Source organism: Microcebus murinus, chromosome 3 (assembly GCF_040939455.1).
Source record: "Microcebus murinus isolate Inina chromosome 3, M.murinus_Inina_mat1.0, whole genome shotgun sequence".
Taxonomy (NCBI): Eukaryota; Metazoa; Chordata; class Mammalia; order Primates; family Cheirogaleidae; genus Microcebus; species Microcebus murinus.
The window spans coordinates 39,725,755-39,753,165 of record NC_134106.1 but is presented as its reverse complement, the minus strand read 5'-3'; the positions used below and the strand labels follow the sequence as shown (position 1 = coordinate 39,753,165).

Genomic DNA, 27,411 nt, shown 5'->3' with positions numbered 1-27,411 from the left:
CTTGTATGTGCAACCGTTCATTCTCTTCTATCTTCTTTTGCAGATCTTCATCAAAGACACTCTTCTGCTCTTGACTCAACTGAGAAGAAGATTCTCCACTTTTCTGATGGAAAGAATAAGTTATGTCCACATAACTTTCATCCTTTAGAGAAACATCCTAAGGTACACAGATTCTCTAGCACCTTAGTAGCTTGTTTCTTCTACGTGTTCACCATTTTCAAACAATCCTGCAAAAGGTATACAGTCCATCATTTAACTTTTCCTATGTGATACAAGTTGGAATTGCAAATATTGCAATGGGCAGGAAAGTTTTAAAAAGAGAGAGAGAAAAGAAGAGATAAGCCTCACTACTTTCTTGGCAAATGAATTCAGGAGCAGTTCTGTTGGAGAACAGAGCAGACCCAGAAAGCGAGCAATATAAACATGCAATAAATATTTCAATTTGGTTGTTTGGTTTGAGAAATGAGAGTTTTAGCAATTCCATAAGTCTGAATTATTAAACCCCATTAAGAAATTGTAATAAATTATGCAACAGCATCCACAAGCATAAGTTTGTATCAAAGCCCATATAAATTTCTAAATTTAAAAAGAAAACCACATAAAATAAAGCTATTATAAATAAACATAAGAAAAAAGCTCAAAGATTAATTAAAATCCCTTCTTTTTGGTCTTTTACTAATAAATAACTTATTCTACATAGAAGAATAGTACTATTTAAAAGATCTAATAATGAACACTTGTTTTCATGTAATACATAGAACTGAGACTATTCCAGGAACAGTCTAACAATGAAACTGTGTCTAGACATCTGTCACCACCCTTCTCTCTTTTTTGTACCCTCACTCCTCACTTAAAATGAAGTCACATACTGATCCAATGTAATCAGTGATTAAAAAGCCCTTTAAAAATGAAGCAGCTATATTGAAAAAACATTACATATGCACCATGTTTGGAACACAAGACATGCATAAGGAACACTGCTGAATGACATATTTCGGGTCCTCGGTGCTTCCAAATTTAGAAAGCTTTAATCAAAATTAATTTACAAGTGTCAAACCCAAGCCTCTACCAAACAGTCCTAGGCAGGGACATTAATAACCTGGGGAGCATGTTTGAAGCCTAGATGGTTATTCCCTCCCCCAAGCATCTTCAAGAATTTCCAGGACGTGTATTTTGACAAAGTTTCCCAAGTGCTTCTAATACACATCAGTTATACCTTCTCTGTCCCTCCAACCCCCCTTTATTTGAACACTACCACCCTACAGAATCCTCTCATGTAAGGGAAACACATATGGAAAAAGTAATAACATAGAATTGTGGCAACTTCCCAATATGTGGCAAATATGGTCCTAGGCACTTCTACATGATCCTATTTAATCCTCTCAACAAACATGAAAGTCTCATCTGCATTTTGCTGATGGAGAAACTGAGGTTGCAAGGTTAAAAATTTTGCCTAAAGTCATAGATTTATAAACGGCAGGCAAAGAATTCAAGCCCTGGCTTAACTCCAAAGCCTGTGATCTTCCCTCAACACTGCATTTCTTCAGAGTCACTGTGTGCCTTCTCTCCTTCCCTCCTCTCCATTCTATTGTTAACTGCCTCCATCTACTCATTTGTGGAGTGTTGTTCTATATACAGGATTTATAGACTCAATCACTAACTCCTACCCTTAAGAAAAAAAGCAACTTCTTAATTATAGAATGTTCAAAGTACCAGGTCAAAATCTTAGACCAGTAAGAATCTTGTCTCACCATATCAAACCATAAGGGAAAAAATGCATCTTTAAATCTCAGGACAGGCCGGGCACGGTGGCTCACGACTGTAATCCTAGCACTCTGGGAGGCCGAGGTGGGAGGATCACCCAAGGTCAGGAGTTCGAAACTAGCCTGAGCAAGAGCGAGACCCCATCTCTACTAAAATTAGAAAGAAATTGGCTGGACAACTAAAAACATATAGAAAAAATTAGTCAGGCATGGTGATGCAACGCCTGTCGTCCCAGCTACTCGGGAGGCTGAGGCGGGAGGATTGCTTAAGCTTAGGAGTTTGAGGTTGCTGTGAGCTAGGCTGATGCCACAGCACTCTAGCCCAGGCAAAAGAGCGAGACTCGGTCTCAAAAAAAAAAAAAAATCTCAGGACAAGAATATCAAATCGGCCTCATAAGAATAAACACTAAGAAAAGACATCTGGGCCGGGCGCTGTGGCTCACGCCTGTAATCCTAGCTCTTGGGAGGCCGAGGCGGGCGGATTGCTCAAGGTCAGGAGTTCAAAACCAGCCTGAGCAAGAGCGAGACCCCGTCTCTACTATAAATAGAAAGAAATTAATTGGCCAACTGATATATATATAAAAAAAAAATTAGCCGGGCATGGTGGCGCATGCCTGTAGTCCCAGCTACCCGGGAGGCTGAGGCAGAAGGATCACTCGAGCCCAGGAGTTTGAGGTTGCTGTGAGCTAGGCTGACGCCACGGCACTCACTCTAGCCTGGGCAACAAAGTGAGACTCTGTCTCAAAAAAAAAAAAAAAAAAAAAAAAGAAAAGACATCTGCAGTGAACTTATAAACCTAAGGTATGAATGTTTCAACTGCTATTTTCTCATGAGTAATTACACTTTCACAATATCTCTCATTTTATTTGTGCAACCTTGGGTTAATGGCAATTTGGTATAAGTAAAAGATGTCAACGATTTTGCCCAATATGAGTTATTCCATTGACTTTTCTCAGCCACTAAATTAACTATGCACATGTTTGCTCCCAATAAATTCTTTAAAATTGACTTTCATATGAAAATGTCCCTAACACTTAGTATATATTAATAGTAAATTTCTGCTCTTTTGACTCAATATCCAGATGTATCAATGGAACATTAGAGAATTTGTATTCTCTAATTGAGTGGGGTCTTTTGTTAAAACAAGGATGGCCTGTAGATGTCTGTGCCTAATGACAAGATCACATTGACCTGCATTTATTCGAACCTACCTTGTTTTTCTTGCCTCGGGGTTCACTTAGAGATAGTTCATCTTGAAGTAGCTCTACCCTCTTGGCAAGCTGCAGATTTCGAAATGTCAAACTGTCCATTTCCTGTTGCAGTTTTCTCAAAGACTGATCCTTCATTTTCAGTTGTTCCTACATCAAAGTGAAAACAGACCATTCCTCACAGTTTAGCCCTAAGGTTTATAAATAATAATAATAATAAAAATTTTTGTCTCACTAAAATATAATCAAAACCTCTTGCTTTAGGGAATTCAAGTTTTATGTTTATCACTGCAGTTTTTACGTTTTTAGCTCTGTCCTGTGGAAAAAAAATCATCTTCTGGCCAAACCAAGTAAATTTAAAAAGAAAATAAAAAGAGCATTTGCTGAAATAACATATTATCATCAACTTAAAGTAAAATATCCACAACTCTATGTTGTTATATCTATGGCAGTGAATAGACACAAAGCCTAAGGCTACAAGTTTATAAACTCAAATTTTAAAAGTGAACTTCAGACTCACTGATGATTCCCTTCAGTGAGCAAGAATGGGAAAAAAATATATTTATATTCCTTTTTTTCTATAATTCCCCTGAATTTAGTCAAAATGAAGTCCTTTCAATGCACTTAATTCTACTTTAACTATTCTGATATGTCAAAGACAAAAATCAATATTATCATAACAAAAATATTTTCAGACAATGTATTCACTGACAAACACAGATGGCCATATTCTACTGTTTATTAAAAGAAATGAGTGTTTCCAGTTTTATGACTTCTACTGAAACAAACAGTTATAAAGCCAAGAAGTCATGTTTTAATGAATAGATGATTTAACTATATTGAAACAGCAACCTTAAAACCACAGGCTGGTGTCTATAATCTTCTGATATTATTTTCATGTTCAAAGCAGTGCTAGAACAATATGCTTCCATTATAGAAAAGCACTTTTCTTGTCTACAGTTTGTTTAGTAAGTCCTTAATTTTTACTTGAAGTTCAAAGGTAAACTTAGGCCCAGCCCATGTCCAAATTATCATTTCAAATTAAAGAAATTCAAGTCAATGAATATTTACTATATCCACAGTTCATTAAAGAGGCAAACCCAATAAAAATCAAAAGCCTAATGAAACAAAGGACATCCTAATATTCCTGTCTAGAAAACTGGCAAATTGTCACCTTACTATAATTATAATGGCCACTGTAATAAATAGTAAAAGGAAAAGTAATTTCTTTATATTCTTATAATTAATTATCACTAGTTGACTAATGTTCCAACTCCATTAACCAATTGTTAATTTCAGGAGACATCTATCCCAACCTCTCTTTAAACTCCAGTTTCTGCAATGGGGATGATAATGTTATCTAGCCTCACAGGGCTGTTGTCAACACTAAATGAGAAAATGGGTACAAGGTACTTAGCAAAACACCTGGCACACTGAGTGCTCACTAGATGGTACACAAGGTGCCACAGTCACCCTGCCACCACTGTTGCCACCATCGCTGCCATCACAGAGTTAATCAAACACGACCAGCAATAGGAGGGTGTCAAGAGTAGTAGCCAGGCCAGGCGTGGTGGCTCACGCCTGTAATCCTAGCACTTTGGGAGGCCGAGGCGGGCGGATTGCTCAAGGTCAGGAGTTCGAAACCAGCCTGAGCGAGACCCCGTCTCTACCAAAAATAGAAATAAATTAATTGACCAACTAAAAATATATATACAAAAAATTAGCCGGGCATGGTGGCGCATGCCTGTAGTCCCAGCTACTCGGGAGGCTGAGGCAGTAGGATCGCTGAGCCCCGGAGATTGAGGTTGCTGTAAGCTAGGCTGACACCACGGCACTCACTCTAGCCTGGGCAACAAAGTGAGCCAGAGCAGGCTACTACAATAAGCTAGGAAATACCTTCCCCATTATTAGGAGAGCTGGTGATGATTTCTTCAGCATTTTTGATAAAACAGTAATGTGACTAACAAATCCTGACTAGAAAGCTTTTTTAATAACTTTGGCTTGGGTACAAAGAGCTTTGGAAGTATGAGTGGGGTGTTCTGAATCATCTCAGCCCTGAGACTGTGGTAACAGCGCCTGAGGACAACAGTCTCAGAGACATATTTTCCTAATGTAGGGACCAACACTGGCTATGTAAAAAGACGTATTTCTGGGGCTTAGTTATCTGAGTGGAGCCACCTAAGATAAATCCCTGGTTGGGGGCTACTCCAGAAAGAGATCAGAGTAAAAGGAATCCTAATCCCATCAGTCTAAAGAGAGGAGAGGGAACAAGAAAGAGAGAAAGTGAAAGAGTGAGGTAGGCAGTATATTTAACTGAAACTTGGCCAAGAAGGAATCCATACCCTAGAATTAATGTATCCATTTAAAATATCACAAAGCAATATTTATTACATGCCTACTGGAATGAGTTACACACCAATTCCTTCATCTCCTATCATATTTCTCCCCTCAGTTAACAAAGGTGCTGATGATAAAATGTATCACTTGGAGTGTCCTGATTAACATAGATGATTACTATTAAGTAGCTCAACTAAAGGGAAGATTAATGGAAATGATTCACACATTCAAATCCATTTATTAGGGCCCTACCATCTGCTGAGTGCTGGGGATACAAATATGAATATGACATAGCCTCCCTCAGAGTGCCCTCTAGTGATGACGACAGACAAGGAGCCCCATTAGTCCAGATGAACTGAGCCAAACAAAGGTTTTGAAGTATAGGAGAAATTAGATAAAGTCAAATCATACTTTTTTGGTAATTTTTAGCCAAGGAAATCAAAGCACATCATATTCACACCTAAGAAAGTTAACGACAAAACCTGTACTGCCATCCTCTACCCCTAGTGAATCAGTGTCAGAGCTGGGACTTTAACCCAGAAAACCAGCTGAATCCCCAGCTTTGAGCACCACCAAACACTAACTTAACCCTCACAATACAAATACCCTATTGCATACCTTTAAAGCAGCAGAATTTGCTTGTTCATCCACAACACCTTTTTTCAGGACCTGATTCTGAGCCCGAAGCTGAAAACAGAGAAAGTAATAATTTTCACATAAAGCAATCAGTTATATCAAGGAAATCGCTTAAACTATCTTACAGGGATCATGACACTGAGTAAATGTCTCCTCACACATATATGAGAACAAAAAAAATTAGCCTCAAAGATGATAATAGACACCTTAACACGTCACTTTACAGATATGGACACACAGGCCAAGGTGCCCAATGACACAAAACTAATGAATGGCAAAACTGGGACTAAAATCCACGTTTCCCAATTTCTAGTGCCTCATCCTTTCTATGAAACCAAGTCATGTTCCTAAATAAAATACAATAAATAACAGGGTACAGAATGTGCCATTTTTCTTAAAATTCTGGCACACCATTCATTTGTAAAATACATAAAATTGGACTAATTATGAAACAAGAATTGTACAGAAAATCAAAATGTGGGCCATCAACATTCCCAGTGGGACACTGCACCTAACATTAGACATGCAAATGTCATCATTAATTATGGCCACAGGAATGACAGACATGTTATCAGGCATCAGCTGAGGCAGTGTACAAAAGCAACTAAGAAGCCTAAATTTAAAAATTAACATCTGCTTACATTTGAATGCTTATTACATAGCAGACACCATCCTAAGTACTTTCCATGTATTATCCCATCTAATCCTCACAGTCCTATGAAGTAGGTACCCTAATTATCTCCATTTCACAGATAAGGAAACTGAGGCACTGAGAGGCTAAGCAGCAATACTGAGATTCAGACCCTACCAGTTTGGACTCCAGAGTCATAATGCCAATTAGACAATACTGGCTACTTTTTTACAAAGCTACATTTAAGTGAGAAAAGCAGTGAGTTGGAGAGGTGGGGGGAAGCCTTTGGAGAAAGGTAAAAATTGGGCTTTTTTTTCATAATTATTAAAAATTGAGGTATAGCTTTATTTTAAAAGAAGAATACACCTAGCACTCCGGGAGGCCGAGGCGGGTGGATAGCTCATGGTCAGGAGTTCGAAACCAGCCTGAGCAAGAGCGAGACCCCGTCGCTACTAAAAATAGAAAGAAATTAATTGGCCAACTACAAATATATAGAAAAACTTAGCCAGGCATGGTGGTGCATGCCTGTAGTCCCAGCTACTCGGGAGGCTGAGGCAGAAGGATTGCTTGAGCTCAGGAGTTTGAGGTTGCTGTGAGCTAGGCTGACACCACAGCACTCTAGCCCGGGCAAAAGAGTGAGACTCTGTCTCAAAAAAAAAAAAAAAAAAAAAAAAAAAAGAAGAAGAAGACTACAAATCAAAAATTATACAGCTTAATAAATTTTTACTTAATGTATACATTACTTATGTATATATCTAGTTATTTATGTAACTGCCACTGGCAGGGTTTTAAAAGATAAATTTCACTTCTGTAGTAAGAATAAAGTATTCTCACCAAAGAGAACACAAAGCATGTTAAGTATAGATACATAAGTCCATTGTAGCCAAAGCAAAAGGTTTACAGACTAATATTCTGAGGGCTCAGAGAGCATGAAAGACCAGGCTCTTCTCAGAGAAACTGAAAGAATGGGACAGTTTTATCTATAAGCTTTAAAAAAAAAATCTATTTCTAATTCTGTATAGCTCAGATCTGTCTCCTGAGAACAGAGAACAGAAATGACTCTTTTCTGTGCCAAAAGAGTAGGAATATTTGAATGCTAAATCTTAAACTGAGTATTTAAAACTCAATAAAAAATTTAGCTAAGATTCTAAAATGAAAAGCAAGAACACTGCAGGATATTCAACAGTTTGAGCAAAAGACAGACTAAAAAGATGAGCATCTTCTATTTTTAGAAAGTTAAAGATCACAGTTCATTACCATAATAGAAAGCAGACCCAAATCTTTGCTCTGCCATTTACTAGACTATATAAACTTGGAGAATTCACTTAACCTTCCTGAGCTTCAGCTACATAGTCTAGAGAATGGGTAAGCACATCTACTCTATCTTTCTTCTTCTGAGGCTATTGTGAGAACCAGACAAGAAACCTACGTCAAAGTACTTTCTAAACTATAAAATGCTCCACAAATGGAAACAGCTCTTATTATCAGAGTGGACTCAAAGGGAAAACAGATACATTTATTACAGTTGCCATGGTGTAAGGCATTGTATTAAATGATATGGGGAAGACAAAGAAGTAAAAGATGTGGACCCTGTTTCCAAAGAACTTACCATTTAAAAGGGAAGATAAAATATTTAAAAGATTACTAACAATACTAGTATTTCCTCCTTTAAAAAAAAAAAGTAGCATAAACCAAACCCAGTGTCTCATGCCTGTAATCCCAGCACTTTGGGAAGCCAATGGGGAGGATCACTTGAGATCATGGGTTCAAGACGGCCTGGGCAACACAGCAAAACTCTGTCTCTACAAAAAACATAAAAATTAGCCAGGCATAGTAGCATGCATCTGTAGTCCTGGCTACATGGGAGGTTAAGGCAGGAGGCTCACTTGAGCCCAGGAGTTTGAAGTTGCAGTGAGCTATGATGATGTCACTGTATACAGGCTGGGCAACAGAGTGAGACCATGTCTCACAAAAAATAAAAATAAAAAGTAGCATAGACATTAAATTCTCTAGAATAAGAGTTGACAAACTAAGGTCCAAGAGCCAAACTGCACTGCCAGTTGTTTTAAAGTTTTACTGAAAGATAGCCGTACTCATTTATTTACGTACTGTGTACGGCTGCTTTTGAGCTACAATGGAAGAGATGAGTAGTTGGAACAGAAACTACTATGACCCCAAGCCTAAAATATATACTATTTGTCCCTTTACAGAAAAAGTCTGGGAACCTCTGCTCTAGTTCAAAAGAGAGAAAAACTACTTTAATGTTGACTTCCATGATGTGGTGTTCTACTTTTTAAGCAGTATCAACATACTCTTGAATAATGTGCTACCTAGATAGCAGAATATAATAAATAAATATTTTCAAACCCATATAGCCAAGATAGCAATTCTACTTTAGTGTTTAGGTTTCATTTCATAAACCTATCCTAACTTTAATCTATAATCTCATGTTTTCTTTGTATGGTATTTAAACTCCTAAATGACTGCTTCAAAGATTAGGGATGAAGTTTGAACTCCATTGAGCTGATAATTTTCTGTAGGACCAGAACAACTAAACCAATCACAACAACTAAAAAAAAAAGAACTTCACCTTTCATTTCTATGGCACACTGAAGACTATTTAAAGCAAACTGAATAGCCTACTTTTGTTAAAGAGCAAAATGAAATTTTCAAATTACTCCTGTTTGGAATTTACTATAACTAATTATAACAAAAAATAATTTTGATTTTCCTTTGAAAAATACTGTTTACTCAACATAACAGCTCAAATATGGTTTCAATGAAACTTCTTAACACAAAATGCAGCTCCTTTAGAACTATTTACCTAAAATTCCTTTCTATATTTAGTAGACAGACATGGATGATGATGATAACACTGGCATACTCCATTGCCATTTTAACTACCCTTTGTGGCACTAGATGTTTTTCTGCATTTCAGCATCACTGTTACCACTCCTACTGCAATACTGAACAAGAAGCTTGTCAAATGCTGGTACTGCTATGATCAATCTGATCTTTTAGAATCTATTTTTCTCCTCACATATTCACCACATTGACAGCAAATGTACAGTAGTTTTGTTTTATAATAGATAAGAGGTACAAGATCACCAGATGGTCACTAATGCCTCTAAGAGACAAGTGTGAAGCCTCCAATGCGCATGATCTAACTAAGAAACAATTGCTCTGAAGTCTCTCTTAGGACAGAAAAACTCTCCTGAGGACAATATAGTCTATTTCCAGCAGGTGTGCACCAATCTCTTCTGTTCCATTCGGTGAGAAATAGTACCTCTGAATCCCAACTCTGAAGCCCTCTTAATCCTTTTAAATCTCATTTTTCCTTGTTTTGTAATCTTCTGATTAATTTTACCTTCACTTTGAATGCACAGTCCTTATTTACTTTGGCCAACCAAGTCCCATCTGTTCTTCTAGGAGCCTGTTTTTATTTTTTAAAATGTTTTAAGAGACAAGGTCTCACTTTGCTCCCTAGGCTGGAGTGCAATGGTGCAATCATAGCTCAATGCAGCCTCAAACTCCTGAGTTCAAGCCATCCTCCTGCCTCAGACTCCTAAAGTGCTAGGATTATGAGTTTGAGCCACCATGCCCTGCCTTAGGAGCCTACTTTTCACCTCTTGTTCTACTTCCTCCATAATTTTTTCCTAATCGCTCCCTGTGGCCCACAGTGAGCTTACTCCTCAGATCCTGTGGCAGTTACTAGTAACAAGGTATCTCTTACTAAACCAATCAGTTTTGTTTTTTTTTTGTTTGTTTTTTTTTTTTGAGACAGAGTCTCACTTTGTTGCCCAGGCTAGAGTGAGTGCCATGGCATCAGCCTAGCTCACAGCAACCTCAAACTCCTGGGCTCAAGCAATCCTGCTGCCTCAGCCCCCCCGAGTAGCTGGGACTACAGGCATGCGCCACCATGCCTGGCTAATTTTTTCTATATATATTAGTTGGCCAATTAATTTCTTTCTATTTATAGTAGAGACGGGGTCTCGCTCTTGCTCAGGCTGGTTTCGAACTCCTGACCTTGAGCAATCCGCCCGCCTCGGCCTCCCAGAGTGTAGGATTACAGGCGTGAGCCACAGTGCCCAGCCTAAACCAATCAGTTTTATGAGACTGAACTCAGGACCAAACTATTCAGTTGTATGTATGTATGTATGTATTTATTTTGAGACATAGTCTCACTCTGTGGCCTGGGCTAGAGTACTGTGGCATCAGCCTAGCTCACAGCAACCTTAGACTCCTGGGCTCAAGCGATCCTCCTGCCTCAGCCTCCCAAGTAGCTGGGACTACAGGCATGCACCACCATGACCAGCTAATTATATATGTGTGTGTGTGTGTGTGTGTGTGTGTATTTTTTTTTTAGTTGTCCAGCCAATTTCTTTCTATTTTTTTAGTAGAGATGGGGTCTTGCTCTTACTCAGGCTGGTCTCAAACTCCTGAGCTCAAATGATCTGCCCGCCTCAGCCTCCCAGAATCCTAGGATTACAGGTGTGAGCCACCACACCTGGCCCAAACTATTCAGTTTTAGTTTTACTTTTTAACACATTGACTGCCACACTAGAAAAAAGAATTTTTTCTTGGGGCCATGGTGTTTTATTATGAAAATAGAATAAAAAATTTGAAAACAAAACGATCCTTTCTAATTTAATGAAAAATTTGTTATTTTTTATTGTTTTCTGTGCATGAATTATATGCAATTATATAGTTAATATTAATTGTACCAATAAGAACATTAACAAGTAAGATTTTCAGGAAACAACTGCGGAGTCTTGCCCAGGGGGCCACCCGTCACACAACATGTATGCTACAGTATGGCAACCTGAGTGGCCTGCACACCACCTGGCTCCCAAGGTAAAGAGACATGTGAGTTACATATGCTTTACAAGGTCCCAGGTATTTAACTAGCTTGAGTTAAATACAACTCACATGGCAGTTAATGTGTTAAAGTAATAAACCTTACATTCACTCATCTATGATTTCTGTACTCATTTCCCATCGGCCAACTTAAACTGTTCTTCATGGTAGAGACTACAGTATACTTCCTTGTAGTTTCTACCTACAATGAAAGATCAATGCTATGGATAAAGAAGACACTCCATAAATTTTTTTTTTTATATATTTTTTTTTTCTTTTTTACAAAATACCCTCAGATTCTAATCCATAAATTTTTAGTTAATTAATCAAATACTATGTACAGGCCGGGCGCTGTGGCTCACGCCTGTAATCCTAGCTCTTGGGAGGCCGAGGCGGGTGGATTGCTCAAGGTCAGGAGTTCAAAACCAGCCTGAGCAAGAGCGAGACCCTGTCTCTACTATAAATAGAAAGAAATTAATTGGCCAACTGATATATATATAAAAAAAAAAATTAGCCAGGCATGGTGGCGCATGCCTGTAGTCCCACCTACTCGGGAGGCTGAGGCAGGAGGATCGCTTGAGCCCAGGAGTTTGAGGTTGCTGTGAGCTAGGCTGACGCCACGGCACTCACTCTAGCCTGGACAACAAAGTGAGACTCTGTCTCAAAAAAAAAAAAAAAAAAAAAATACTATGTACAAAAAATGTTTAAATGTAATATATAAGAGATTGTCATCACTTTAATAGTTCCCTTTTAAGAACCTTCTCCAAATGATTTGAACCTCATGGTCCTACTAGACACCAAAAATCCATCAAAGCCCTGAGCCTAACTCTCTAATGATCAGTGTCCAGACCTGCTCTATATAACTTTGGTTCCAGAATGGCCCAACCTCAGTCACACCTATCACAAAGCTGTTTCTCTAGTTACAGAAAGTGGTTGTAAGCCAACTATGATTTCTCTCATGTCTTTTTGACAATATGATGGGATAATTGGCCCAAGACTAGGTATTTACTACATTCAATGACAAACTGTTAGAAGAGTTTGTGAGGAAAAAGAGATGAATCACCCATACGCATTTTCTGAGCTAACCCTCAACAATCTTCTGTGTTAGAACCATTCTTACATGGCTGTTTTCATGCAATGGATGTTTTGACATTTACACACGTTTTACAACCCTATAAAACAAACCTTTAAACATCCAGCCTTTTCTTCATTACAAAGTGATGTGTGCAACAGACAACCCTAAGCCTCACCAAAAGCTTCCAAATACTTAAGTCATCCGTAGACTTCAGTATCTGGCTAGAATGATCCCGAAAACTCCTTCCAGTTCTAACATTTTAAATATTCCAAAGTACTGGGAATACCACTTAGTCTTTCTCTCTGCCTACTTACTTGTTCCTATCCCAGGAAGAGGATAAAGTATGTACAGGCTACGTACTATGTACTGGTAGCTGAGGTTATTTTGTCACCGAAGTAGGAAAAAACTCCTCTCAGACCTGCCCTCAATTGTAATCTTTTCCATTCAGGGAAAATCACTAGGACAAAACCCCCACTTCCCACCCCTTGCAGCCCCCATAAGTGACTGAGTCGGTAAGGCACTGAACTAAGGAGCAAGAGTAGGTCACCCCTTGTCTTTCTAGGGCCTTCCTATTCAGTGTGGTTTTCGGACAGCTGCAACAGCAGCACCTGGAAGCAGAATCTCAGGCCCCACCCAGACCTACTAAACCAGAATCTGCAGTTTAACAAGGTCTTTAAGTGAATCACATGACATCTACATTTGTGATGCACTGATCTAAGGTCTAAGCTAGCACTGTCCAACAGGGTAGCCAACAGCCACATGTGGCAATTTAAATTTAAATTATTTAAAATTAAATAAACCTAAAGTCAGTTCTTCAGTCACACTAGCTACATTTTAAAGTGCTCAAAAGCCACCACATGGCTAGTGTTATCCTGCTGGACAGCACAGATGTAGGACATTTTCATTCTCATGGAAAGTTCCATTGGATAGCACTGAACACAAAGCTGTTTTCCAATCCAGCTTTACTAGTGAGCCCTACCTACACATCCGGGTAAAAAAAAAAAAAAAAGCTGACACTCAATTTTAATCCAACCCAGGTCCTGAGTCTATTTCTCTTACAGGAGTGGGTGATTAATCAGGTTCCACCAAACCCTACTATCTGGAGAGCAAAGACACCAGATCAAAGCTGACCCTTTCCCAATGTGAGTAGTTCTGTACTAAGAATATAAGTCTAAAAAGTTCCCAAAGGCAATCCCCTCTGAAACTAAAAGAATTATCAATTACAAAGTAAACTATAGAGAAATAATGGATGTTTGGCTTTCCCACCGCCTCAAAAAGAGCTTTAAAAAGATTATCTTTATCTCAGCCAAAGCTACTGTCCTGATACCATTCCTTAAGCAATGATTCTCAAATGTTACCATGCATCCAAACCACTGGAGAGTTTTCTTATAACAGATTGCTGGGTCCCACTGCCAATTTCAGATTCTATAGGGCCAGGGTGGACCTGGGAATTTACATTTCTAACCCATTCCCAGACAACACTGACGATGAACTCACTCAGGGCTCACACTTTGAGAATCACTGACCCGGAGTGACACAAACACTGGGAAGACAGAACTAGAAACTTGCTTACACACATGCCATAGTGCCAGGCAAGAGTGCTTCTGCAAAGAAAGTAGGCTGAAATCAAAGGAGCCAGAACTGAGTATTTTTCACTTCCCTTCTCCATAATGAGATATACCACAGCATCAAAACAGAGCAGGTTGTGGAATAAATAGCAAGTAAGAAATATTCTTTCATTCTTAATCTATAATGTAGCAACTGAAAACTTGATTAGCTTTCCCTCACATTTCAAAGAGATAGCTTGCATCTATTACCTATTAACTTCATAAGGCTCTAAAAACCAGCCTCTACACACCTCCCCCCAGTCCCAAATTCAACTGAACTTTAAACTATAAAAAGCTTTTAATGACCTCCTAATTGCCCAAACCAGTGGATGTCTTAATCTCCATTTTTACTGATGTTTCCATAACACTTTATTTTAGCAACCTGTTTGCCTCAGCAATTCTCATCTGCGTTAGCCTAAACGATTCATCTTTTATCTAACTAGACTCTCAGTCTCTTTTTTTCTTCCTGAGGTGAAGGATCAGTCTTATTTTATGGCTTTATAGGAACTCCTCAGACCTTTTGTTTTTCTTTATTCCTTCTCAGAAGGAAAGGAGATTGTGACCACAGTTCACAGAAAGGAATGGGCCCTTTCCTGGAGCACAGGCTGAGATCTGCATTAAAGACGAATGAGAAGATTCTGCAAATGTTCTTGGTTTAAGGATCATGCTTGCTGCTCTCTTGATATGCAGGCTTCCTTCTACAGATTAAAAGGAAATATTTTTTCCTTTATATCCTAAATAAGGCAAAAGAACAATATAACTGGATTTCAGTATCTGCCCACAATTTCTGTGCCAGGAAAGGTAATAACAAAAAGGCAGACTCTCTCTCCCATAGCACAAAGTTGAAGAGAGCACAGAAATTGCCTAGTACCACAATTGACAGGGACTAAAAAGCACATGAAATCTTTTACCAGTCTCTGTTCTCTTGAGTCCTGAAATTTCCATCACATTGCAATTAAAAGAATAAAATATGGTCTGGTCCAATAGGGAAAATGATCCCCAATTCTGGCACATCTCCTACAGTCTCCTCAGCATCTCCTCCTCCTCCTCTCTGCACACTCTTCCCACAGGTGCTCCCCACAGTTTCTACCCTGGTTAACTCTTCAAGTTCCTCTTGATGGGAATTATTCCAAAAGCACTAGCCTTTGTCCTGACTTTTAGCCAGTCCATTTCCATTAGAAAGTTTCAGCAATTACCCCCAAGCTAGTATGTGAATAACATAACTTTAATGTGCCTTCCAACCCTAAAATTCCATGACTGCATCTAACCTTTAATATACTCCCTTCCTGCAAGCCCTCATTGTGTCAGCAGCAATCATGTTCCCTCACCTCAGAACTTCAGGGCCAATTCTCAGTCTTCCTTCACCCACCAAGTCCCAAAAAATGAATGAGACACAAGGATAAGTGCCTTAATCACTCTACAGCTTTTATAAGTTTAGTGCTGTGCACATAGCAGGCACTGAAAAAAGAGGTAAGCTAAAAAGTTTAACCATAATTCCTGAATCTAGCCCCTCTTCTCCATCCCCAAAGTCACCAACTTTATTTAATCCTGCATTACTCTCCCCAAAACTATTCCAACAGCCTGAAACTTTCTTTCTTCTTTCCACCAGTCTTTCCCTATTATTTCAATCCATCCTCCACATGATTACCAGTTTCCTTCCTAAAACTAATGTCACTCCCCAGCTTAACCTTTCAATGTCTCCCCATCACTCAAAAGATAAAGTTCACATTCCTTATTTGACATCCACAACCTTCCATGATCAGGTCCAAGTTACCTCTCCAACCTCATGTCACCACTTGCTGCCATTTATCTTAATGATTTGGCATGTCTGCAAACAGGCTGTTCCTTTTGCCAGGAAAGTTACCACTACCTCCTTCCCTCATCTCTACTCCCCAATCCAAGTAACTTCTACCCTTACCAATGTCTCCTCTGTGCTCCCACTGAAATAACATTTATCATATTATATCATAGTTATTTACCATGTTTGAATATTCTATTAAAGGTGACTCATTAAGCTGGAACCCTGTCTCACTCAACAGACCCTGGCAGACTGCTCACAAGGGGCACATGTTAAGAGTCTGCTGAACAAGCCTGCAAAGCCCAAACAATAAAATCTTAGAGTTCTTACTACTTTAGAAGGCCATTTAATTACTTCAACAATGCAGTCCCTGCTCAAAACATTTTTGAAACTCCTCTTCTGCTATTTGGAATCACCTTCTGAGCCTGTTTACTACTCTCCAGAAAAGAAAAATAAGTCCCCTTACTTTATACTCATGAAATGCTTTCAACCAAAAACAGTAGAGCCAAACTTGAGCATTGCCATCCCTCACCCACCCCACTTCATCGCATGAATTTGTTCCAAACTTCTGGCCCTTTAAAACAAGGAAATCCTCCCTCAACGATGAAAACTTGCCATCACTGACATTGTGCCAAAGGTTCTTAAGACAATTTCAAATGGAAATGCAAATATGTCCCCAATGGTGGCACCAGTGGCACCATCTCAAAAGACTCCCATTTGATGGTGAAGACTTAAATGTGTATGTTTAGGCACAGATTTTATTTTTCAAAGAATATTTCATTTCACCTTGCTGAATATTTGTTGAATGAAATCATATGGGGGAAAATGTGTGTCTCAATTTCCCTAATTGTAAAATGGGGCTAGGTATTCCTATTGACTTCATGAATGCCAAGATCACTAAAAACTAAACTTAATAACTGTTGAATCAATTTCTGAAGATATAAGATTCTGCTTTAATAACTTCATTCTTAAGGCAGAAAACATCCTACCCAGAAATTGTACCATCCTTTTCCAAGGAAAGGGTTCCATCATTTAAAGAGACTGACGACATAAACACGACAAAGGGGCAGTTCCTATCTTGTTTAATATGCACTGAGCACCTGCTGGGTGCTCCACCCCATCCCAGGTGACCGAGGGACAAGAGAGAGAAAAGGACACAGCCCTAGCACTCAAGCTTTCAAAATCATTCCAGACATCTTGTCAAAGCACTGAATACATTCGTAACCACCCATCACCAGGGAAGCAGTTTACAACAATGACTCTATTTACCCTCTCGAATTGATTTAGGGGCAGATAAGTCTCTTTAACCTCATATCATCCCTGTGAGGCAGGGAAAAAAGGGTGACTTTCCCCATCACTGGGCTGAGAAAATTGAGGAAGCAGCGAGGTGAGGAATGGTCCACACCTTTCCCTTCCCCTACTGGCCAGCACGAGGCAAGAAGCCAGGATTTATGACATTAGAGTCCCAAGCCCGCTACTTCAGTGACAAGGGAGAATTAAACTCCAGCTTCTTCCTGCAGAAATGCACACGGACCCAGACACCGCCCGGCCCCATCTCCTGGGATCTGCAGGTGGAGGCACGGTAATGGTGGACAGAGGAGGCGGAGGGGAGAGGAGGGGCGCGCTCCAGTGCCCCCTCCACAGTCCCCCTCCGTCCAGACAAGTAGCTGCCAAGGCAACCCGAGGCCGCAGGACCGGGGACCCCCTGTGCTCCCCGCCCACGATGGGTACCTTCGAGTATTCCTGAGCCAGCTTCTGGTACTTCCCCTGCAACTCTGCCGAGGCCATGGCCTCCCCCGCCCCGTCCAGGCCAGGCTGCCCAGGCCGTTCAGCCCTCCCCCCGCCCCCCGCCCCCAACCCCGCACACGCTCCGGGGTACGGCTCAGCCAGTGTCTGCTTGCTGGGCCACGGCCGCCGCGACTCCTCCTCCACTTCCGGGTTCGCGGGGTGGGAGGAAGGCGGAGTGGGACCGGGGGCGGAGCGAACACCGGGGGCGGAGCGACGTCTGGCGTCACCGCCCCACCCTCCCGCGCCTGAGTACGTGCGCGCGCAACCTCACCGTCGTGTCTGGGCTCTGCTTCTGGGACCAGGGGGCGCCATCTTGACGCATGGTCCAAGATGGCGACCTGGAACGGAGAAGGGAGGAATGAAGAGGGGAAGAGAATGCTGAGACCCTACAGAATGGGCGGGGGAGGAGACGGATGGTGGTTGCGAAGAGCAGAGGACCGGAAGAAGAAACATTCTAAGCGCATCAAGAATTCTAGCCATCTCCCCACCCCTGGTTCGGGGTTCCCATGGTAACCGCCTGGCGTTTAATGGTTACATCTTTCAGAAAGAGCATGAAGAGAAAGACCTTTGTATTCTGTCATCTCCTTATCCGGATGTGGTAGCACAGGACATGCCCTACACTGTAAACACTCTATAACGCTGTTAATGCCACTCTCCCCTGCTCCTAACCACACAAACCGTCGTTGTCTTTTGTATTTTGACAATGAGATTTCTTTGTGTCCATTCTCTACCCACTTCATCCGCCCACCCCTAACCCCTAAGCACACCACATCAGAGCCTTTTCCAGTGAGTTGAGTGAAAGACCGTTAGGAAATTTCAGGTAATGATTTCTGTCATGCATGCAGATGGAGTGGACATTACCAGAAAAAACAAAAAGACTAGAGGATTGAAGCAAAAATTAGTCTGCCTGAGATATTTTGTGCCTGTTTTGCTTGAATTAAAAGGCTGCCTCTACTCATTCATTTAAATATTTTTTTAGATAACTGTTCCAGGAATTGCATTCATTGTAGCATTAAATGTTCTTTCATAGTGCGTGGATATATATTAATAAATATAGGTATATGTTTACCAGAAATTACAATGTGGCAGTTAAAATGAAGGACCTAGATCGGTATATATATCATATTGTCTGTATATATCAACAAGGCAAAACAACACGTTAAATGTAAAAAGCATATTGCAGTGTACTGTAGTATAGAAAGATGCATTTTTAAAACATGAAGTAATATTTGTATTGTTCATGGACACGTATACTAAAAATACAGAAACAAGAACTGAAGCAGTACACATCAAATTCTGGATAGTAGTTGCCCCTAGTGAGAAAAATGGAAAGATGAATGGAACTAGAGAGAGCAAAGGAGCATAAACCTTATTCTTATTTAAATTTTTGTAAGTAGATATAACAGGATGTTAATATTTATTATCTAGGTAATAGGTACAAGGATGTTATATTGGCACTTGTAGAATGCTTGAAATTTTCCATGATTAAAAAAACTATTAGTACTATCTTGGTTTCTTGTTTGGTTATTAGTAAACCAGGACTTTTATAGTGAAGTGCTGAGGCTATGTGCATTTTCAGCTGTTGTAGTGTGTAAAAGAATTACATACTTTTGAAAATGTTTATATTTCTCAATTTGCTAATAGCCAGGTCCTACTGTCCAGCAAACTTTCAGAACAATAAATTTTTAAAATTATTATTAGTTTTCTATGGCACCACCAAGTGGCAGAAATAAATACTGTAAATGTATTTCTATGGTTTGTAAAATAATAGAATTTTCAATTATTAAAAAAAAAAAAATCACCATTCCAGAAATAACATTCCAAAGAAAGAACATGCAACTTTAGCTAGAGGGCCTGTGTAAGTTCATTTTACTGAATTTAAAAATGTATTTTCCACTGCCTAAGCCAGTTCTGTCAGATGCATTGTTATAAAATCCCAGTTGATAAAATTAAGAATCTGTCCCTCAAAAAACAAGTTAGTTAGAATCTGTCCCTCAAAAGATAAGTTAGTGAAAAGGCAAGCCACAGAATGGAAGAAGATATTTGCAACATATATATCCACAGATAGAGGTCCCTTATCCAAATATATAAAGATCTCTTAAAAATCAATAAGGAAAAAAGACAACCAAATAAAAAATAGCCAAGAGATTTCAACAAGCACTTAACAAAGGAAGACAAAGACCAATAAACATGCAAAAGGGTGTTCAGTTCCATTTGTAATCAGTAGGAAGTGAAATTAAAACCACAGTAAGATACCAATGTACACTCACACAAATGGCTAAAATTAAAAAGACTGACAAGTGTTAGGATATGGAACAAGAGAAACTCACACAAAATGCTGGTGAGAATGTAAAGTGGAACAGCAATTTAGAAAAAGAATTTGGTGTTATCTACTCACTTGAAAAGGTAAATATTCATGATCTAGCCATTCTACTCTTAAGTGCATCCAGTAAAAATGTGTGCATGTATTCACCAAGAATATTCATAGCAGCATTATCCATCATAGCCCAAAAACCCAAAACAAAAAGACTCCAAATGTCTGTCAACAGAATGGATGGGTGATTGTACATTCATACTATGAAATACTAAATAGCAATGAAAAAAACTATAGCTACAGCAATTTGAGATAGATCTCAAAAAAATAATCCAGTGCAAAAAAAGCTAGAATATCTATATCTATATATATATAGATATATATATATATAGTATGTCTTCGTTTATGTAGTGTTCAAAAAATGGCAGAACTCAAAGGTTCAAGGATGCATGCTTGGGTGAAACTAGAAAGAAAAGTAAGGAAGTGATTACCATAAAAGTCAAGAGCGTGATTACATTAGGGAGGGAGGAAATGGTAACTACCTGGAGGGGGGCATGAGATGGGCTTTGGGAGTTTGGGCAATGTTCTATTTCTTATCTGTGTGATAGTGACACAGGTGTTAAACTTCACGATAATTCCTTGCAACGTACATTTTTGTTTTGTGTACTTTTTTTGTATCAGTGTGACGTTTCGCAATAATGGAATTTTTTTAAAACCTTGATTATCTCATGTTTGCCAACAATAGTTCTCTATCTATAAACATAGTATACTTGTAGGGAATGGTGTAAATGAAAATTACTTGGAATTATCATAAATATGCAAGTGCTGGGATGATCATTAAAACATTTAAAAACATACTGTTTTTTTTTTTTTTTCAGTTGCAGATGTCAGAAACTAAACTCGCTGAACTAAACTCAAATAGCTTGGACTCAAAGAGGGAATTTACTGGAAGGGTGTGTGGCTATCTCACAGAACACTAGGAAGAAAAGAGGAGCTGCAGGAGCTCAGGTACAACTTAGACCAGAATCTGAGTGCTTCTGTAGCCCTCACATTGTCTCTGCCTCTTCTTGCAGGTCTCTTTCTGCTTCTATGGGGTAGCAAGTATACTAGCAGGTCCCAAACCTCCCATCCCATAGTTTTGCCTCCATTACCTCTGGAGAGGAACTAGGTTGCTTAACTTAGTTCTAGTTTGAAAAACCCCAAGGATTTTTCTGATTGGCTCCACTTGGGTCAGCTGTCTATCCCTGGGACAGTCAGCTCTGGCATGAGGTCTTAGTTACATAGGACAGGCAAGTCAGCTGGGAGAATCCCTAGGGCAGGCCATGACCAAGCCAAAAGAGACTAGATCATTCTTTCCCCAAATGAAGATTTCTGTGGCCGATGCCAGCAGGGTAAGCAAGGGACACCTCACCAAAGGGCCAGTAAGCAAGGGACACATCACCAAAGGGCTAGTGAAGACCAAAAAGCAGCATTAGGACCTGCTTGTTGTAGGTCCAATATCCATGCCCTGCCCTTTGAGAGCACACACCTGGAATCCATCTCAGGAGGTGAGAGAGAAGGGACAAAACTCAGAACAAGTGAGCATTTTCTGATGAGAGGGATTGTTGTAAACCAAAAGAAAATTATTTTCACTGAGGAGAGTGGTATATCATTAATTGATGAGTAGGTCTTTTCCCTTCCAGTGGAGTGGAGACTTCTAAGGAAGACTGGATCTGTCATAGAGAAAGGAGAGGCTCTGTTTTCTCTGCACACCTAAGCATAGTATGAATCAATTGTAGTCACACAGCATGAGCAAGAAGAAAGCTTCATTTGCATTGTTCTTACTCCACCCTGAACAATAGATCTGGCATAAAACAGGACTACTATGCATCATGGAGGGATAATAGGTTGCCATCTTCCATACAGTAAACCATGCAGATGAAGTTAGACCCTGGGGCAGAAAAGGGGACTAAGACAGGAATCATCCAGGTCTTGCCTGAAGAGCTATCTCACCTTTATATGGAGTATGTTCCACATCACAAAGATTGGATACTTTTGAGCTGGTATCCAATGGCTGGGTTACATAGCTATTTTTTATTTAGACAATGGCTGAGACACAGATGAAAAGTGAGATACTAAGTGAACTTGGGGAATGCATAATTTGGGGGGGGGTCTCAAATCCTTGTTAACATTGAAGAATAGCTCCTGATTTCAGAACTATTTTAAATGCAATGCCATTCCCCAAATAACTTACTGAATCTGAGAGTAAGTGACTCATATATGAATACATAGCACATTTAACCTCTCATGTCTCTAAAAAATAATGGAGGCAAAAATTGGATTTTGCCAATTTATAGTAGCCCCTTGTCTGTAGTGTTTACAGTAAATCCTCATTATTCATGGACTCTGTACCTGTGAATTTGCCAACTTGCTAAAATTTGTTTATAATCCCCAGATCAATTCTCATGGGACTTTCATGGTCATCTGCAGACATGCACAGAGCAGTGAAGAGTCTGAGTCACCCAGAGCCCATGTTCCCAGCTGAAGTCAAAGAAGAAAATGTTCACCTTCTCGTTTCAGCTCTCATACTATAAACATGTGACCTTTTTGCTGGTCTATTTAGTGCTACATTTTTTTTTTTTGCATTTTTGTTGGTGATTTTGCCATTTAAAATGGCCCACAAGCCTAGTGCTGCTGAAGAGTTATCTAGAGTTCCTAGATACAGGTGTATGATAAGCTTTGTTCAGACAGAAGTCATAGTGCTGTTGACCACCAGTTCAATGTTAATGAGTTAACAATATATATTAAATAAGGTGTCTTTAAACAGAAACACACATGAAACAAAGCTATATATTGATCGGTTGGTGAAAATGTTGTGACCAGAGGCTCACAGGAACCTACCCCTATAGATTCCCTCAGAGTAATATTACTCGATAATTCAGTGTTTGCTACAATGTATAGAACATAACTACTGTAAGTAATGAGAATCAACTATATATAGATGGAGAACAATGTGAAACTTCCCTTGGCCACACAGACGATGACCAGTTATGCCATCAGTAAAGTCACATGTTTACTGTCTTGGCTACAGGATATGTTTTCCATGTTTGCACACATCTGAAATTCAACAGCTCCTTTCAAGTTTCACAGCTTTCTCCATGCCCTTTAAATCGTACGTTCTACTTCATAGTAGCTTGCTGTATGCTGCAGCTACTACAGTGACATTGGAAATCCAGCTAGCCCCATCAGCACCTCCCCAAATAGTCACCAAGATAACTAAGCAAAGATTTTCACTGGTCTGGTTTCACAATCCCCATGGCTGTGATTACCAGGATAATGAACAACAAAGAGTGTTTATATGGGTGGATATAGGGGAAGGATTGAGGAAGGCAAGTGGTGGGCCTTTCATTATAACATACTATCCTTGTTGTTATTTTATTTTTAATCCAGTGAGATCATGCTTATCACTCTACCATGAAATGAAAAGGGGAGGAGGTGAGCAGGAAAGAAAAGAGTTTTCTTCACATGATTTTCTAGTTCCAAAGTTCAGGTTTAGTAATAAGAGCTCAGTGAAGCAAAAATCTGAACAAAATCTGATGATTTGCAACTTAGAGGAGTCCTACTAAAAATAGGAATTCTGCACTTTGAAGTTTTGCAACTGCTTCCTTTGGCTTTGCCCCAGTGCTTGCCCATCTCAGTTACAGCAAGACTGAAGACCAGCCGAACAAACACAGCATCCTGACGTCCTTGCCCAAAGTCACCTGGCAGAACCAAAACTAGAACCCATGTACTCCACCTCTACTACAGATTGTATATTCTCTAAGTTAGGTTAAGTACCACCATGTAGGAAATGTTTTGCTCTTTAGCTTAAAAAGTCAGAAAAGAAATGAGTCCTAGATTATGGGTGAGGTACCAAAGCAAGCCTTATACTTCTTGGTATTCATCTTAACCTGTACCTACACGCAGTAGATAATCACTGGAGTTGTTTGGTGGGGGAAGAGGTCAGGGCTGGTCTAAGTATCCTGGGGTTGCTCACGTAATCTGAGGGCAGGGTCTCGGGGAGTGGTTGGGATGATGATTAGTAGTGTTGAACATGCTTTCGTGTGTTTATTGGTGTCCTCACTTTTTAGGGATGCTTTACTACTGCCCATGGTTTATATTCTTACTCTACTACAAATGTCACTATTTTATTCCTTGCCAGTATCATGTAAAGAGACTGAGTAAGGGCACACGTCTCTGAACTCTGTAAGTAGACCTTTGGGGACAAGCTAGTAATGCCTTACTCCATAGCTCTACAAATATTACTGTCATCTGAGAGGCCAAAATAAATGCCCCTATTTCACTAAAACTGACTGTAAGGTCCCTAAGATTAAAGAAACAAAGTTCCCTATCGGTTGAGGGTTCAGAGCCCAGCGGGCATGGCAAATTTCTAAATTCCTATAGCTAGGCTCCCTAACAGTAGGGGCTAGCAACTCCGATTTACAACCAGACCACTACATCTCTGATGGGACAGAGGGCTGGCCTTACAAACATTCTTTTCTGATAAGCAATTGCAAACCCTAAGCCAGTTTCAGCCAGCTTACCAATGCTTCACGCAAACCCTCTTTGTGTCCTATAGATCACCTTTTGATGTAAAGAACCAAATTCCACCTCATTTTAATGCTAAAAACCCATCTCAAAGTGAACATGGGATGTATGTTTCATATATGTTTACTCATTGTGCATGCATCAGCTCCCTTCATAAATATGTATAGTTTTTTTCCCCAAACCTGCTGAATATGTATGATACCAGCCTTGTGAGGCATTAAACCCAACCAGTCCCTCCCCTCTTCAAAGAGGGAGCACCTTCGGTCTGCACTGGAGACTTTCTCTTCCCAGCTTGTAAACTGATATTGCCACTAAAGCCCTCCTTTCTGCTATTTAGCCATCCTGGTGGTCTTTTGGACAATGGCACCAATCATGAGCCCTCACCTAAGGGTACAGGTCTGCTGAAAAACAGCCTTCTAACCATTCTCCCTGACTCCAGCTTACCCTCCTTCCTGCCACAGATACTGGCTTCATAAATTAAAAACAGCTTCCTATTTCCATAGGAAAAGATCGAATTTCTGGGCCTCATCCCACTTTCCTACACTCTGCTTCAGGAGTTCCGATTTTCAGTCCACTTCCCCAACACCCCTCTGTGTCTTAGTGCACACCCTCTGCCTTACTCTTAGTGCCTTCCCTGCTCCCCGTCACCTCCACAGATCCTCCTCAAACATTACCTCTGCCTCTTTCTCCCAGTCATCCTTTCTCTGGTGTCCTTCAACATTTTTAAAATCTAGACCATTATTGACACTTATTTTCTTTCATTGATAATTGCCCATTGTACCATCTTGAGTCACGTGCCCTAGACTAAACTGCAAGATCCTTAGTGTGAGGTCTGCGTCTGATTCAGCCCTTATACTCAGTGATGCCTGGGAACAAACATACTTTCAAGACAGCCCAGAGTTGTGCCTGCAGCATGTGGACAGCTGTGCAGGGAAGTCCATCGCCAGAAAGAAAGTAATCACATCACACTCCCACAAGCCAGTGTTTCTTTGTTTTTCCCATTGCATTTCTGCCCATGTGGAGGTCATCTTGGATAGGTTTTCAGTTTTGCCTTCTCTCCCTGCTCTCTCTTCCTCTCATCTCCTTCCTTCATTGCCCCTTGCCCCAGGCTTCCTGCCTCCCCTTCCCAAAGCCCCTGGTTCCATTCTAGAGGCCCACCCTATAGCAGCAGTGGTCCTTTCCATGAGCCCTGTAGACTCTTGCCTGTCAGAGCAAAGCACTTAGGAGGCAGTTGATTTTTAATTTATTTTTTTAATTTTTGCTAATGTTGACTGCATCTCCAAGCATAACTTCAGTGCTTGTAAGGCTGCCAAGTCTCTGTGTCTTTACTTTCACTTGTCAAAGACCACCCTCACCACCAAGGGAAGGAAGGACAATAGCACAGAAAAAAAAATCTGACTTGCCACATACATAGTGTATGTATTTGCATAGCCCTGAATTTCAAGGAAGAAGATTGTTATTCACTGTTTCCTTCCCAAGCCAATACACTAGCAGCATCCAAATCTGTTTGCTGTTCTGTCTCCACTGCCATCACATCTTGTTCTGAACGCCTGGAAAAGCCTCCCAACTGGTTTCTCTGCTTCCATTCTTGTCCAGCTACTATCCTTTCTCCACATTTCACCCAGAGTGGTCATTTAAGGCATATCACTCTTCTTAAAACTCTCACGATTCCCCAGAGCACTTAGAATAAAATCTGAATTCCTAACCATGGCTGGCAAGCCTTTCCATGGTCTGGTTCCTACAACCTCTTCACTTCAAATGATAGTTATCTATGGCTGCATAACAAACCACCCCAAAAGATAGTGACTTAAAACAGCAATATTTTATTATTTCTCATCAGTCATTAGGTTTTTCTGCTGGTCTCACCTAAGATCACTCATACAGCTACAGTCAGCTTGATAGCACAGCTGTGGCTGGAAGGTCTGAATGCCTCATTGACATGGGCAATTGGTGTGGGCTGTTGTCTGGGCTCCTCAGTTATTCTCCTTGTGGCCACTTATCTTCCAGTAAGCTAGGCTGAGCCTTGCAGCATGGTGGGGTTTCAAAAGGGTCATGGGGCTGGGCGCAGTGGCTCACGCCTGTAATCCTAGCACTCTGGGAGGCCGAGATGGGTGGATTGCTCAAGGTCAGGAGTTCGAAACCACCCTGAGCAAGAGTGAGACCCCCGTCTCTATAAATAGAAAGAAATTAATTGGCCATCTGATATATACAGAAAAAATTAGCCGGGCATGGTGGTGCATGCCTGCAGTCCCAGCTACTAGGGAGGCTGAGGCAGGAGGATTGCTTGAGACCAGGAGTTTGAGGTTGCTGTGAGCTAGGCAGACGCCACGGCACTCACTCTAGCCTGGGCAATTAAGCAAGACTCTGTCTTAAAAAAAAAAAAAGGGTCATGGTAGCAAAGCGTCAAGGCCTCTTAAATTCTAGGCTCTGGAACCACTGCCATTTTCAATTGATAAAGCAAGTCACAAGGCCAGTGCAGAGTCAAGGGGGTAGAAAGAGCAGCAACATCCATTGCAAAGGGGCATAGACATAGGGAGGCGTGATTCTCTGGGTGCCATTACTACAGCAATCTACCACCCCTCACCTCCTCCACTGCCATTCTTTCTGTTCCTCAAACATACCAATCTTCAGAAAATTTGTACTTGTTTTTCCCTAGTGGCACCCTACAACTTCTAGGTAGGAGGGTTTTAGGAGGAGAGATCTGGTTGGAAGAGAAAACTAGGTGGGAGATGTAAAGTTGAGTTTGCATAGTGAACATACTGTTTTTACTTATTTGGCTTGGTCCAAGGGAGTTAAACCCCCACTCCAACTAGCTCTTCCATGGTGCCATT

General features: G+C 40.3%; 1 protein-coding gene and 1 long non-coding RNA gene across 3 annotated transcripts in view; one reads left to right on the top strand and one right to left on the bottom strand.

Moving 5' to 3' along the window:
* Window positions 1–17,727, bottom strand: part of PPP1R21 (protein phosphatase 1 regulatory subunit 21) — a 59,673-nt gene extending 41,946 nt beyond the window's left edge. For both annotated transcript variants that reach the window (XM_012755450.2, XM_012755468.2), the window contains exons 1-4: window positions 17,644–17,727; window positions 5,927–5,995; window positions 2,975–3,121; window positions 2–103 (exon numbers count right to left, since the gene is read on the bottom strand). In XM_012755450.2, the coding sequence (XP_012610904.2) occupies window positions 2–103; window positions 2,975–3,121; window positions 5,927–5,995; window positions 17,644–17,700 (375 nt within the window). In that variant the 5' untranslated portion in view covers window positions 17,701–17,727. The remainder of the gene's footprint in view (window position 1; window positions 104–2,974; window positions 3,122–5,926; window positions 5,996–17,643) is intronic.
* Window positions 17,728–18,007: 280 nt separating this feature from the next.
* Window positions 18,008–24,836, top strand: LOC105866282 (uncharacterized). Its single transcript, XR_012918557.1, has 3 exons — window positions 18,008–18,209; window positions 20,893–21,022; window positions 22,449–24,836. It is a non-coding gene; the product is annotated as an uncharacterized LOC105866282 (long non-coding RNA).
* Window positions 24,837–27,411: the final 2,575 nt, after the last annotated feature.